The sequence below is a fragment of the Stegostoma tigrinum genome, chromosome 1 (genome assembly GCF_030684315.1).
Source record: "Stegostoma tigrinum isolate sSteTig4 chromosome 1, sSteTig4.hap1, whole genome shotgun sequence".
Taxonomy (NCBI): Eukaryota; Metazoa; Chordata; class Chondrichthyes; order Orectolobiformes; family Stegostomatidae; genus Stegostoma; species Stegostoma tigrinum.
The window spans coordinates 103,327,646-103,343,323 of record NC_081354.1 but is presented as its reverse complement, the minus strand read 5'-3'; the positions used below and the strand labels follow the sequence as shown (position 1 = coordinate 103,343,323).

The window sequence follows — 15,678 nt, the reverse complement described above, 5'->3', positions numbered from 1 at the left end:
GGAATCACTGGGTATCAGGGGGCAAACTCTCTGCTGGTTGGAGTTATAACTAGCCCAGAGGAGGATGGTCATGGTTGTTGGAGGTCAATCATCTCAACTCCAGGACATCTCCGTAGGAGTTCCTCAGGGTAGTGCCCTAGGCCCAACTATCTTCCGCTGCTTTATCAATGACCTTCCTTCCATCATAATGTCAGAAGTGGGGATGTTCACCAATGATTGCACAGTGTTCAGCAGCATTCACCAGTCCTCACATACTGAAGTAGTCCGTGTTCAAATGCAACAAAATTTGGACAACATCCAGGCAAGTAACATACATGCTACACATGGCAGGCTGTAACCATCACCAATAAGACACAATCTAAACACCACCCCTTGACATTCAATGGTGTTAGCACCACTGACCAGAAACTCAACTGGACTCCCCACATAAATACAATGGCTATAACAGCAGGTCAGAGGCTAAGAATACTTAGGCTTTGAGAAGTCAGGAAGTGAGTTACTCACCTGTCTACAAGGTACAAGTCGGGAGTGTGATGGAATACTCCCACTCGCCTGGGTGGGTGCAGCTCCAACAATATTCAAAAGCTTGACACGATCTAGGATGAAGCAGACTGTTTGATTGGCAGTAGATCCACAAGTATCCACTCCCTCCACCACCGACGCTCAGTAGCAGTGGTGTGTACTATCTACAAGGTGCACTGCAGAAATTCACCAAAGTCTCTCAGACAGCACCTTCCAAACCCATGACCACTTGCAACTAGAAGGACGAGGGCAGCAGAACATCACCATCTTCAAGTTCCCCTCCAAGTCAATTACCATCCTGACTTGGAAATATATCGCTGTTTCTTGACTATTGCTGAATCAGAATCCTGGCATTCCCTCCCCAATAGCATTGTGGGCCAACCCAAAGAAGGTGGACTGCAATGGTTCAAGGAGGCAGCTCTTCCTCAGCTTCAAAGGCCATTAGGGACAAGCATTAATCATCAGCAAGTCAGTGACCCCACATCCCACAAACGAATTTTTACAAAAAGCAAAATACTGCAGATGCTGTAAATCTGAAACAAGCACAAAAATTGCTGGAGAAACTCGGCAGGTGTGTTCCGACAAAGAGTCATATAAGAACCAAAAGCCTACTTCTGTTTCTTTGTCTTCAGATGCTGCCAGACCTGCTGAGTTCCTTCAGCATTCTCTCTAATTGATTCAAAATGCCTCAACCTTATCTTCCTTACTCTCCCTCCCAACCCTGTCTTTTCTGCCTCTGCCCATAATCCCTTCATTCCCATTATACCTAAAATTTATTGGCTCAAGCCTTAAACGTGCTCAATAACTGAGTATTCACCGTTCTCTCGGATAATGAATTCTAAAGATTTATGATGATTAAAGGAAAACATTTCTCCTCTGTTCTAATCTAAATGTCTGTGCCTTTCTTCTGAGATTGTCATTCATAGTTCTACACTCCCCACCCAGGGGGAACACTTGTACCTGTAATTACCCTTTCAAGTACCTTAAGAATGTTGCATGCTTCAATTAAATCAACTATCATCCTTTCTAATTCTAGAGAATGCTAACCTAGTCTACTTAATTGTTAAAGCAGCAGCAATCCATAACTAATCATGATTTTTAATCATTCACAATGATCATTATGTGATCATCATTAGTGATCTGTCACTTTCTTTGAAACAAAACAATCTATTATAAAGTTTATCCAAATGCTATAACTCTTCAGGAGTTATACTTGCGTAAAAAAAGATAACTGCGCTTCTTCCACAATAATGCCTAACACTGGAGCCCCCACAGCTGCCAAGGATGTGTTTTCAGCCCCTTGCTGTACTCCCTTCACACCTAAGACTGTGTTGTTGCCAAAATCCGAAGGAACACCGTCTACATGTTTGCTGTCAACACCCATGTAGTGGGACGGATATCTAACAATAACGAGTCAAACTACAGAAAGTAGAAGGCTTGGTAATGTGGTGCAATGAAACATTCTGTTTCTCAACGTCGGCAAAACTAAAGAACTGATCATTGACTTCAGAAAGAAAGGAGGTGAATACACCCCCATCTACAACAATGGAACTGAGGTTGAGAGAATGAAGAGCATCATGTTCCTTAGAGTGACAATAACCAACAAAACTTGTTCAGGATTTCCCATTTAGATACGATAGTCAAGAAGGCACAATAACACTTCTTCCTCAGGCGGTTCAGGAAATTTGGTATGCCCATAAAGTCCCTCACTAACTTCTACAGATTCACCGTTGAAAGCTACTGTCTGGGTGCATCACAGGCTGGTACAGCAACTGCTCTGCCCAGGACTGTCAGAAACTGCAGAAAGTGGTGTGCACAGTCCAGACCATCATGGAAGCCAACCTTTCATCCATGAACTCTATTTACACAGCCCACTGCCATGTAAAGCCTGCCAACATCATCAAAGACCCAATGTACCCATTGTGCATTCTCTTCTGTCAGGCAGAAGCCAGAACACATGCATGAGCAGATTCAGGAACAGCTTCTTCCCGACTGTTATCAGACTGTTGAATGGACCCTCTGGCCTCATATAAAGCTGATCTTGCTAACATAGAACTTGCCTAGTGCACGTCCTGTGCAATGTAACCTGTACCCCTCTGTATAAGTCTTTTTGATCTGTACACCCTTTGCCTGCAATGATCTGCCTGTACCGCTCGTAAATAAAGCTTGTCAAGTGTACTGAAATACAGTGAAAATAAATCAATCAATATTGATGATATAGGTTGGAAGAGCATAATATTCTGTAAAATTGCTATAGCTGTCTATATTGCTCCTTATTTGTTGAGTTCCTATTGCATTACCCTGTGGAAATCCAGCAACCATAGTTTAAAATGTAACATAAAACTTGCACCCAATAGTCAACACTAACTGGTCATTGATATGCATGGCTGTTTCAGTTATTATATAAATATCAAATGTTGAACAATTGCAAATTTGACGAGTAATTGCATGGCATGTTGTTACAACTGAATTCAGGCACTCCAACCTCTCAGAATGGATGGGCTTGACTTCCTTCCTGGTTGCAATCAGCACAACTATTTCAGGCATCCATGTATGACTTCATTTGTTTCAACGTTTAAACATTTATAGATCAGAGATTTTTAACATACGATATATTGAGAACTGGGTGTATAATCCTGAAAATGGCCTGAAGAGAACATCACTTAGCATAAAACACATGAATAATTTACATAAAATGTACTCCTGTGACCTTCAGTGGCCTCTTAAGCTTGTTGCAGGGTCACATTTAAAAACTGGTTAGTGAACAGGAAGAAAAGTGAAGTGGGTAGCCAGGATCTGTAAGTGAAATGTTCTGTTTCTCTCACAGGTTACAGCACAGAATGTTGATAACCAGAAAATATTTGACCAGTAAACTACCGACAAACAGAAGCATTTATAAACTATTGTGCCTTTCTGTGTATCAAATTAATGCAATATTGTCTTTTGATGGGAGCTATGTACAGGCCTCCTGGCAGTAGTCAGGATGGGGAGAGAAAATAAATCAGGAGATAAAAAAGGCATGTGAGAAAGATACTATTACAATAATCGTAGGGACTTTAATATGCAAATAGGGAAAATCAGGTAACACACCTCAAAAAGTGGAATTTGTGGATTGCCTATGAAATGTTTTTCTTGGAGCAGCTTGTGGTGGAGCCCACGACGGAACAGATAATTCTGGGTTTGGTGATGTGTAATGAGGCAAACTTGATTAGGGAGCTGATTCTGAAGGAATCAGTGACCATAGACTTTGCCCTGCAGTTGGAGAGGGTGAAGATTTGAATCAGATGTGATAGTGTGACAACTGAGTAAAGGTAATGACAAAGGCATGAGGGAGGAACTGGCCAGAGTTAATTGGAAGGAGAGCCTAGCAGAGAGGATGGAGGAGCAGCTATGGTAAGAGTTTCTGAGGGCAGTTTAGGAGACACGACAGAAAATTATCCCAAGGAAGGAGAAACATATGGAGCAATCACTTCTGACAAGAGAAATCCTGGACAGCACAAAGACAAAAGGGTAACGTAGAGAAATGTGATGAATTTTAGTAGGGGAAGCCTTTAAAGACCAGTAGAGGATAATTTTTTCTTTTATAAAAAGCAATAAAGAAGATAAGATGAAATAAAAGGATAAGCTAGCAAATAATACCACAGAAGATTGCAAGAGATTGTTTTTAAATATCTAAAAGGAAGGGGAGAAGCAAGAATGGACAGTGGTCTGCTGGAAAATAATGCCGGAGAAATAGGAACGGGAAGCTAAGAAATGGTGGAGGAACTGAGTAGGTACTTTGCATCAGTTTTCACAGAAAAAGAAAGTTGAAACATACCAGAACTTCAGGTCAGTTGGGGGAAGAGGCGAGAGTAGTGGCTATCACTAAGGAGAAAGTGCTGGGGAAGCTATAATGTCTGAAAGTGGATAAATCACTCGGACCAGTTGGACCACACCCAGAGTTCTGAAGGAGATAGCTGAGGAGATTCTGGAAGCATTGATGGTGATCTTTCAGGAATTATTGGAGTCAGTGACAGTCCCAGAGGAATGTAAAATGGCTAATGTAACACCCTTGTTTAAGAAGGCCAGGAAGCAGAAGATAGGAAACTATAGGCTGGTTAGCCTGACCTCAGTCTTTGACAAGGTATTAGAATCTGTTATTAAAGGTAAGATTGCAAAGTACTTGAAAGAGCATAGTAAAATAGGGCGAAGTCAACACAGCAATGTCAAGGGGAGATTATGCCTGAAAAATCTGTAGAATATTTTTAAGGAGGTAATAAGCAAGTTAAACAAAGGACAGCCAGTGGACACCATCCAGATGGACTTTGACAAGGACAGAAGGCTGCAGAGTAAGAGCCCATGGTGTTATGGGCTGGCGTGGACAGAGGATTGTTCTCTTCTGACGAAGAGTCACCAGACCCGAAACATGAACTCTGATTTTACCTTCACAGATGCTGCCAGACTTGCTGAGCTTTTCCAGCAACTTTGTTTTTGTCCATGGATAGAGGTTTGGCTGACTGGCAGAAGGCAGGGAGTAGGGGATGAAGGGGTCTTTTTCAGGATGCCAGCTGGTGACTAGTGGGGTCAGTATTAGGTCCCAACTATGCACATTATACATTAACAATCTGGATGAAAGAACTGAGGTCATTGTTGCTGAGTTTGCTGATGACACAGAGGTGAAGGGGCAAGTAGTGTTGATGAAGCAAGGAGGCTGCAGAAAGGATTTCGGCAGGCTAGGAGAGTGGGCAAAGAAGTGGCAGATGAAATACAGTGTGGGAAAGTGTGAGGTTATGCACCTTGGCAGGAAGAATAGAGGTGTGGACTATTTTCCAAATGGGATAAGCCTTTGGATTTCTCAAGGTTTGGGATTTTCTTAAGGTTAGCATGCAGGCTCAGTTTCACCTTAGGAAGGTAAATGGCAATGTCAGCATTCATTTCAAGAGGGCTAGATCACAAGAGCAGTAAAGTACTGCTGAGGCTCTATAAGTCTCTGGTCAGACCACATTTGGAATATTGTGAGCAGTTTTAGGCCCCATATCTAAGGAAGGATGTGCTGGAGTTGGAGGTTTTTAAAAAAATGGTTTACAAGAATGATCCCAGGGATGAAGAGCACGTTGTATGAGGAGTGACTGTGGATTCTGGTTCTGTACTTGATGGAGGTCTGGATCGAGTGGACATGGATGAGACGTTTCCAATTGTAGGAGAGACTAAGACCTGAGGACACAGACTCAGGGTGAAGAGACAACCCTTTAGAGCTGACTTGTGGAGGAATAGCTAGAGCTAGAGGGTAGTGAATCTGTGGAAGTCATTACCACAGACGGTTGTGGAGACCAGGTCATTGAAGTTATTTAAGACAAAGCTAGATAACTTCTTGATTGATAAGGGGATCAAAGGTTACTGAGGGAAGGCAAGAGAATGGGATTGAGAAACATATGAGCCACGATCGCATAGTGGAGCAGACATGATGGGCTGATTGGCCCAATTCTGCTCCTCTAGCTCATCGTTGGTCAAGTATCTTATGTACTACCTTTAAATTGCAAACATTAATTTGAATGTAGATTTGTTCAGTTACTTGACCAGGCTCAATTTTTTGCAATTTTCTGAAGACGTTCAAGACTTGTCTAATTTGTTCATTTTTTTAAACTTTTGCCTATGAAACTCAATGTAGGCTTTTTAAAAATATTTAGGAATAATCATTAAGTGTGGTTTTCATTTGTTGTTGAATTCTGTTTTAAACATTTGAAGTATCAAGTTTATTGCACCTACATTTAGGTTTTGATATTGTTCTGAAGTTAGATTTGATGCTGAAAACAATTTTGTGTGCATGTCATGTCCATTGTGTTTATTATTGTGCTGGATTTAATAAATTACCTTGAAATAATTGTGAAACACAGGAATGTAATTTATGGACTGCATAAAGCAAATATAGTTCAATTTAATAATGGAAATGTTGAAGTAGCAGGTACAAGGAATATAATTCTGATTTTTTTTCAGGAATATACCATCGACATATTTTTTGCGCAATCTTGGTATGATAGCAGACTGAAATTTAATGGTACAATGAAGGTTCTCCTGCTAAATAGTAACATGGTTGGCAAAATCTGGATCCCGGACACATTTTTCCGAAATTCCAAGAAATCAGACGCTCACTGGATAACAACTCCCAATCGATTGCTGCGAATCGGGAATGATGGAAAAATACTGTATACGCTAAGGTAAAGCAGTTAGATACAAATGCTAAAAGCTGTGGATCAACAGTTAGCTGGAAATACTGCAGTTCTATTTCCTTTCAACTAAGTGAAGAATTTAATTGATATTAAAGCTCAGGGTTTTTAAAAGTTCCATGTGATATTATGGTTGTAAACTGATGTCAGTGGGACCAGTGCCGAAGCTATCTGCAGTCAATTGGCTTATGGTTCTACAAATATACTGATCATCTGTTTATGCATAAAAATGTCTGCCAACAACATTACGTATTAATTTTAAGTACAGGGTATATTTTATTAAGCATCATTGACTAGAGAATTAATGGCAAGGATATCATCCAGTTTCTTTTGGAAAGTTCTCCTGGAATTAACAAAATATCTCTATAAATTCTATCTGTAATTTAAAAGATTCACCGTAATCTTTAAGAGAAAAATGCACCAGGTGACAAACCCTGTGGGTTTTATTTTGTAAATGGTCTCAGTCATTGTTTCTGACCATGCACAAGCTGACTTTTAAATGCAACAAGTCCACTTCAGTATGCCTGTAAAATCATGTCAAAAGACTTCAAACAGAAAGTGTTCATTATTTTCCTGAATTCAGCAGATATTTTGTGTGTTTGTTATAGTTTTAACGTGATTTTGTTTTCCTTTAGAAATATATTCTTCCATTTTCATTCTTTAGCAACAGCTACTCAAAATGACAGGTATACCTGTATGGAACTGTGCATCATCAGTTGATAGGTTCTTTCAATAGAACTTGGCCAACCCGTGTGTATCAACACTGATGATTCATTTTGCATTTTTGCATTTGTCAAAAATTTTAATGTAATGCTTAGTTACAAATCTTTCAAATTGGTTTAGATACTTTCCTACAACGAGGATATTAAATGCTGAAGCAATGACTGTTTGTTTGCAATACATTCAAACCCTGATCTGGCAGCTAATCAAGACCAGTTACATGAAAACTAGGTTGAACTTTTCAAGTGTGGCTAATGAATGAAGTTCAGTGTAATTCTGCTTGGGCATTTTTTTGTGAGTGCATTACTCGATGAGGAAGAAACGTCAGCGCTTAAGGACAGCCAACATCATAATGTGAAAATATCACTGGATCTGTGGTGAAACCAGCGAACATTACAACAGTAAAGTACATTTCAAATAACACTTTTTTAAAGCAGTTTCTTAGTCTGACTGTAGCCAAAAGGGAATAGGGGATGCAACAACCCAGTGGGTAAAATTATACAAGCTACAAAGGAAGATTGTTGTGGTTGTTGAGAACCAAACACCTCAACCCCAAAACATCATTGCAAGAATTTCTTTGGGCAGTGCCCTACACCTAACTAACTTCAACCTTACAACTAGTTGCTTGGTCGTACAGAATTTGAATTTTGCTGAACAAAAAGGCAGGCTTTCAAAGTTTTTCATCTTGTATTCATTGGAACAGATGCACAAGACAAATTTTGAATTTTGGCATTTTGTCTGTCCTGATAAGTGCAAGAAAATGGGCTTTTCATCAGTATTGCTGAACGTATTTGTAGTTGGAGCAGGGGCTCTTCATTCAAAGGCATTTAGTGCTTGGTCAAATCATTTGACATTGAGAAATGGGGACAGTGCCACACATTGGAATGATGACAGTGAATTATCCCAGCCACAAGTCACTTCTGATTGGTATACAGAAGCTGTGCTGATACCTGGCACTGCAATATGGTGAGCATCGGTAGAGATTTGAATTGAATTAGACCTGAAGGAGAAGGGTTTTTGAAGTCAAGTGATTTTAATACTTTAAGAACGTTAGTGTTTTTAAGAAGACAGGATCAGTCTTTCTTTTTATCTATTCACAGCATTTGGTGTCACTAGCCAGGCCAGCATTTATTACATATTTCTAATTGCCTAGAGGGCAGTTGAGTCTCAAACACATTGCTGTGGGTCTGGGACCATGTTTAGGCCAGACCCGGTATGGAAGGAAAGCTATTTCCCTGAAGAGCAAGAGAGAACCAGATGGGCCATAGGCTGTTGATTTCCTTATAAGATGATGAAAAATTTGGCAAGCCTGACCTTGTTAGATGGAGGTTCCTACTCCGACTTACGAGGTTTGCCAATAAAATCAAATAAGTGCAAGAGAATCTACAAAGATGACTGATGTTCTTTCCAAGATGACTGTTGAAACCCTTACATTTTATGAGGAATTTGTTAGTGACGTTGAATTATATGCTCAGGCTACGGTGATCCAGTGGCCACCAACCTAAAACAGGCTCAATCATTTCTGACAAGAACAAAAAAAAATCCAATAACGTTGGTATTGAATGGAAGGGTGACCCGATCAAAGACTCGAAGAGTGGCCATGTAGACATATTTTAAGCATCAATAGCATTTCACAATTTTCGACCTGTTGTTTGATGCAAAACAGAAATTGTTGGAAAAGCTCAGCAGATCTGGCAGCATTTGTGAAGGAAAAAACAGAGTTAACATTTCAGGTCCAGTGACTCTTCCTCAGAAGTGGGAAACGAGAACATGAATTCTGTTTTCTCCTTCACAGATGCTGGCAGGCCTGCTGAGCTTTTCCAGCAACTTCAGTTTTGTTTCCTGGCTTACAACATCCGCCGTTCTTTTGTTTTTTTTATTTCATTGTTGTTTGATTAAAGGCTGGCCTTTCTAGTTTATCTGTGGGATAACATCCTAGACAAGAAAGCCCGAGTAACCTCGTTTTTACCAAATGCAGAGCTGAGCTTGGTTAGCCAGTCAGAGGCCAGGGATCTCAAGGCGATCAAGGCCTTCATAGCTGACTTTAAAACTTGCACTATGTCGCAGACTTGAGCAGAGAGAGCCACTGATCCCTACCAGTCCATGGGAAAGAGCAGATATTGACCTATTGATGTTCAATGACTGTTCTTATCCTATTGCATCCATTTTTCAAGGTGGAGACAGGTAAAGCAGATTGGATATCACTTCCACCAAAGGTGGAAATGGTCACTACATATGGCATCACACGTGTGGTCATATCCAACAGTGCACCACAGTTCCCAATTGGGTGCTCAGTAAAGAATGGTCAGCTTGAGGTTAATTCTACATTTATACATGTAACCAATTTGCAAAAATGACCCCATACCCAGCTTTTCCCTTAATTTGTGATTGTGAGTATTCTCTTTTAATGGAAAACACAGCCTTTTTCAATTAGCGGTCCACTCCACTCCTCTTTCGCTTCTTGCTATCAGAATTGCTGAGGGGGCGCAAAAGCTTAAAAACTTAATTCCTTATAAGAAATTGATTAACTACACATTTGACCTAATGGGACTATAAGAGTATTTGTTAAAAAAAGGGCAGCCTTAACTGGAGCAGCAGGCTGTTGGTTATAATAATCGTGCATGATGACTGCTAGAGTTGTGCCCAGAACAGCGGATATGGATGTAGGACCTCAGTAGGAATAGTGCAGTCATCCACCAGTCAACTGTAAAGGCTGTATCTTTTAATTTCTCACATTTTTGATTGGTCATTGAGATTACAAAAGGAATCTTTTTAAAATCAAAGATTGTGGAAAAGGTTACGCAGTTTTTAAAACTAAGTTGCCTGACACACATTTAAACAGCTGTTTGACCAGGTAGCGGAGAGGTCACTAGAGATGAGTTATCAGTAGAATCCCTATAGCGTGGAAACAGGTCCTTTGGCCCAACAAGTCCACACCAACCCTCAGAACACCCCACCCAGACCCATCTCTGGACACTATGGGCAATTTAGTATGGCCATTCCACCTAACCTGCACATCTTTGGACTGTTGGAGGCAAGCTGAGTACCCAAAGAAAACCCACACAGAAGCGGGGAGAATGTGCAAACTCCACGCAGACAGTCACCCGAGGGTGGAATCAAACCCGGGTCCCTGAAGCTGTGAGCCACCGTGCTGTCCAAAGAGACTGGGAGCTAGAGACCAGAGTGAGTGTATTTGCCTGGCAGCTAGTAGCTGATTCACCTGTGGCATGAAGAACAATTGTAAATGACAAAGGCTTCTGACAAAGCTTTGTAGACTGCCCCCAGGCAGCTGAACAAATTGTTGACTCTGAATAAGATGGTCAGACCTCTGAAAGATAGGTCCTTGTGTGCGTCTGCATCTGTGTGTGTGTGTGTCTGTGTGTGGTCAATGGTTCATAATTGTTTACTTGTAGCTTTAGTTTTAAGAGATAATAATTCTTGTTAAGTGCAGAAATGTGGTCTGTGCTTTCTGTCAACCTGGCTTTAAGTGGCAGGTAAATTGGAGGATTTTGAGTACTTTCAAAACACCTTTGGCTGTTGTGATGACTGCAAGAAGATCAAGGCTTCCAATGTGCCACTCCAGTGAAGTGTAACAGAGTGAACCAGTAATAATTGTATATTGTCTCGAGAGCAGAGGAAGGTGTATGCAGGGACTACAGGAACCTTGCCTCATTGAGCAGTAAGCATTCATTAATACTTGATTGGGATGAACCCAATGAGAAATGACCTTTATGATAACAGTTTACAGACTAATCACGGTCAAGATCCGATTTACAAACAACAGGCTTCCGCACAAAGACTCTATCAATCTTTCTGAAGAGAACGTGGTCTGGAAGAGGTGAAACCCTCCAAACCACCTGCATTTGTGAAATCCTCATGGGAGATGTGGAAATGGCACTTTGCCAGTCGTTCTATGTATAGAACATAGAACATAGAACGTAGAAAAGTGCAGCACATTACAGGCCCTTTGGCCCACGATGTTGTGCCATGGAATATTCCTAATCCAAAAATAAAATAACCTAACCTACATGCTGCTCAATTCACTGCTGTCCATGTGCATGTCCAGCAGTCACTTAAATGTCACTAATGACTCCGCTTCCACGACTACCACTGGTAAACTATTCCATGCGCTCACAACTCTCTGGGTGAAGAACCTCCCTCTGATGTCTCCTCTATGCCTTCCTCCTAACACCTTAAAACTATGACCATCGTGGCAGTCAGTCGTGCCCTGGAGAAAAGTCTCTGGCTATCGACTCTATCCATGCCTCTTATTACCTTGTACACCTCGATCAGGTCACCTGTCTTCCTCCTTCTCTCCAGAGAGAAAAGTCCGAGCTCAGTCAACCTCTCCTCGTAAGATAAGCCCTCCAGTCCAGGCAGCATCCTGGTAAACCTCCTTTGCACCCTCTCCAAAGCCTCCACATCTTTCCTATAATAGTGCGACCAGAACTGGACACAATATTCCAAGTGTGGTCTCACCAGGGTTTTGTAGAGCTGCAGCATAACCTCGTGGCTCTGAAACTCGATGCCCCTGTTAATGAAAGCCAAAACACCAAATGCTTTCTTAACAACCTTATCCACCTGGGTGGCAACTTTGAGGGAGCTATGCACTTGAACACCAAGATCCCGCTGTTCCTCCACACTGCCAAGAATCCTGCCTTTAATCCTATATTCAGCATTTTAAGTTCGACCTTCCAAAATGCATCACGTCACATTTATCCAGGTTGAACTCCATCTGCCATTTCTCAGCCCAGCTCTGCATTCTGTCAATGTCTTGCTTAAGCCTGCAATAGCCCTCGATACTATCAATGGCACCTCCAACCTTTGTGCCATCAGCAAACATACTAACCCATCCCTCAACCTCCTCATCCAAGTCATTTATAAAAACTACAAAGAGCAGAGGCCCAAGAACAGAGCCCCGCGGGACACCACTCAGCACTGACCTCCAGGCAGAATACTTACCATCTGCAACCACTCTCTGCCTCCTGTCAGCTAACCAATTCTGAATCCAGACAGCCAAATCTCCCTGTATCCCATACCTCCTGACTTTATGAATAAGCCTGCCGTGGGGAACCTTGTCAAATGCCTTGCTGAAGTCCATGTACACCACATCCACTGCTCGACCCTCGTCAACCTGTCTCGTGACTTCCTCAATGAACTCAATAAGATTTGTAAGGCATGACCTGCCCATCACAAAGCCATGCTGACACCCTTTAATCACACTATGCTTTTCAAAATAGTCATAAATCCTATCCCTCAGAATTCTTTCCAAAACCTTGCTGACCACAGACGTAAGACTGTCTGGTCTGTAATTTCCAGGGATTTCCCTATTCCCTTTCTTGAAAAGAGGAACAACATTTGCCTCCCTCCAATCTTCCTGTACAACTTCCATGGAGAGTGAAGAAGCAAAGATCTTCGCCAGCGGCTTAGCAACCTCCTTTCTCGCTTCCTGGACCAACCTAGGATAAATCTGGCCTAGCCCTGGGAACTTATCAATGTTAATGTTTGCCAAAATTTCCAGCACATCAACTTCCTCAATCTCGATCTGTTCAAGCCTGTTTTCCCTGCTCCTCAAAGTTCTCATTCACAACAAGGTCCCTTTCCTTAGTGAAAACTGAAGCAAAAAACTCATTTAGGGCTTCCCCTATCTGCTCAGACTCCATGCACAAGTTCCCTACGCTATCCCTGATCGGCCCTACCTTCTCCCTGATCATTCTCTTATTCCTCACGTATGAGTAGAATGCCTTCGGGTTCTCCCTAATCCTTCCTGCCCAGCCTTTCTCGTGCCCCCTCCTCAGTCCACTTTTGAGCTCCCTCCGAGCAAGCCTGTAATCCTCTAAAGCTGTGCTAGACCCTTGCTTCCTCCACCTTACGTACGCTGCCTTTTTCTTATTGACAAGAAGCACCTCTGTACCCATCATCCAAGGCTCCTTAATCTTACCCCTTCTTACCTGTCTCAGAGGAACAAATTTATATATCATTCACAACAACTGCTCCTTAAACAGCCTCCACCTGTCTGCTGTGCCCTTTCTGTGGAACAATTGCTCCCAATCTGTACTTCCCAACTCCCGTCTGATAGCATCATAGTTTCCTTTACCCCAGTTAAATATCTTCCCCTGGTAACTGCTCCTTTCCCCTTCCATGGCAATGGTAAATGTGAGGCTGTTGTGGCCACTGTCGCCAAAGTGTTCTCTCACCACGAGATCTGGCACCTGTCCTGGCTCATTGCCGAGCACCAAATCCAAAATGGCCTCCCCCCTCGTCAGCCTGTCAACATACTGAGTAAGGAAACCCTCCTGAACACACCTGACAAAAACGGCTCCATCCAAACCATCTGCACTAAGGACGTTCCAATCTGTATTTGGAAAGTTGAAGTCACCCATAACAACAACCCTGCTCCGTTTGTACTTTTCAACAATCTGCCGGCCAATGAGTTCTTTGATCTCCCTACTGCTATTTGGGGGTCTGTAGAAAACCCCCAGTGAGGTGACTGCTCCCTTGCTGTTCCTAACTTCCACCCATACTGACTCAGTCAACAAACCTTCCTCGGCAACCTCAGCCTATACCACCGCAATAGACAAGCCCTCAAAGTTTCTTTCTGCCGCCGTTATACTGTCCTTGACCAACAAAGCCACACCTGCCCCTCTTTTACCACCTTCCCTGACCTTAATGAAAGATCTCAACCCTGGAACCTGCAACATCCATTCCTGACCCTGCTCTATCCATGTCTCCGAAATGGCCACAACATCAATGTCCCAGGTACCTATCCAAGCTGCAAGCTCACTTACCTTATTCCGGATACTCCTGGCATTAAAGTAGACACACTTCAATCCAGCTTGCTGTCTGCCAGCACACTCCTGTGACAGTGAGATCCTGACCATGTCCTCCCTCCTCTCATCCTCCTGTGTACTAGGACTACACCTTAGTTTCCCATCCCCCTTCTGAGCTAGTTTAAATCCACCCGAATAGCACTAGCTATTGAATATATAATTATTAACTTTGGGTGAAGAAAAGGTGTTGTGAAAGATGTGCAGAGTATTGATTCTGGAAGAGTTAACATTGAGAAAGCTCTGTCCATTCTGATGATATCTCATAATCTTTGGAGAAACAGTGTTGCACGAGATTCTGATTGAGACAGATGTGACGAAACTGGCTTCTGATAGCTGTATTTATGCCAACTTACTAAATATTAGTTGTACTTATGTAAAACAAGTGTTTTTTTTGGTTAGGATTCTAATGGTCAGTCTGGATGTGGGACAGAAAGTTATTTCAGTTGGCTAGGCATGTGGTTTGTGCTACAGAGTAATGCCAACAGTTCAATTCTTGCACTGCTTATGTTCCTACGAAAGACTCTGTTTTTAATCTGCTGATAAGGTGTGTTGACCCTCAAATAAAACCATTAATATTTATCTCTATAATCAGTGAAGAGCCCTCTGGTCCAGTAGGACTATGGCAACTTTACCTATGCTGACAAATTCTGCACATTACTTCAGACACTCATTAGCTAATGTGGAAATGGAGGGGTAGCTAACTTGTTTGAAAAATTCACCGTGGCCAGTGGAACTGCAGGAAGTGTGGACTTCCTTCAGTTCTCCCAGAGGGACATTGGAAAGACATCATCAAACCCTCTTGCAATGGACTGGCTGTATCAATTCCCATCTAGTGTTTATAGGCTGTACTAACCCACAGATTGAAAGGTTTGTCAAATTGCAGAAAATTAAGTGCTGTCTTCAGCGAACCAGTGTTGATTTCCTGAATGGATGGTCATGGTAGAGTGGGGGATATATAGGACCATGAGGTTACAGATTGTGGTTGAATACAATGCTGTGCCTGCTGATGGCCCACAGTGACGAATGAATGTCCAGGTTTAAGTTACTACATCTGTTCATAATTTCTTATGTTTAGTAAGGTGATATTGTCACACAACACAATTAAGGATACTCTCAATATGAAGATGGACCTTTGTCCACAAAGGCTACTCCTACTAATACTGTCATGGCAGATGCATCTACAGTAAGAAAATTGAAGAAACCAAAGTCAAGAACATTTTTTATCCCAGTTGTTGGTCTTCTTGTAGACTAGCCACAGACCCAACTTTGCAGCTATCTCCTTTTGTTTCCGTCAGTAGTGATATAGCCAAGTCATCTTCGGTGATGGATGATGAAGTTCCATACCTAGAGTACATTATATATCTTTGCTGCCCTGTGTTTCTTCCAGCTGGTGTCCAACATGG

General features: G+C 42.0%; 1 protein-coding gene across 1 annotated transcript in view; it reads left to right on the top strand.

The window, feature by feature from the left end:
• The window catches only part of gabrg1 (gamma-aminobutyric acid type A receptor subunit gamma1), a 158,186-nt gene that overhangs the window by 96,071 nt on the left and 46,437 nt on the right, over positions 1-15,678 (top strand). Inside the window, exon 4 of the mRNA XM_048544870.2 lies at positions 6,496-6,716. Coding sequence (XP_048400827.1) covers positions 6,496-6,716 — 221 coding nt within the window. The remainder of the gene's footprint in view (positions 1-6,495; positions 6,717-15,678) is intronic.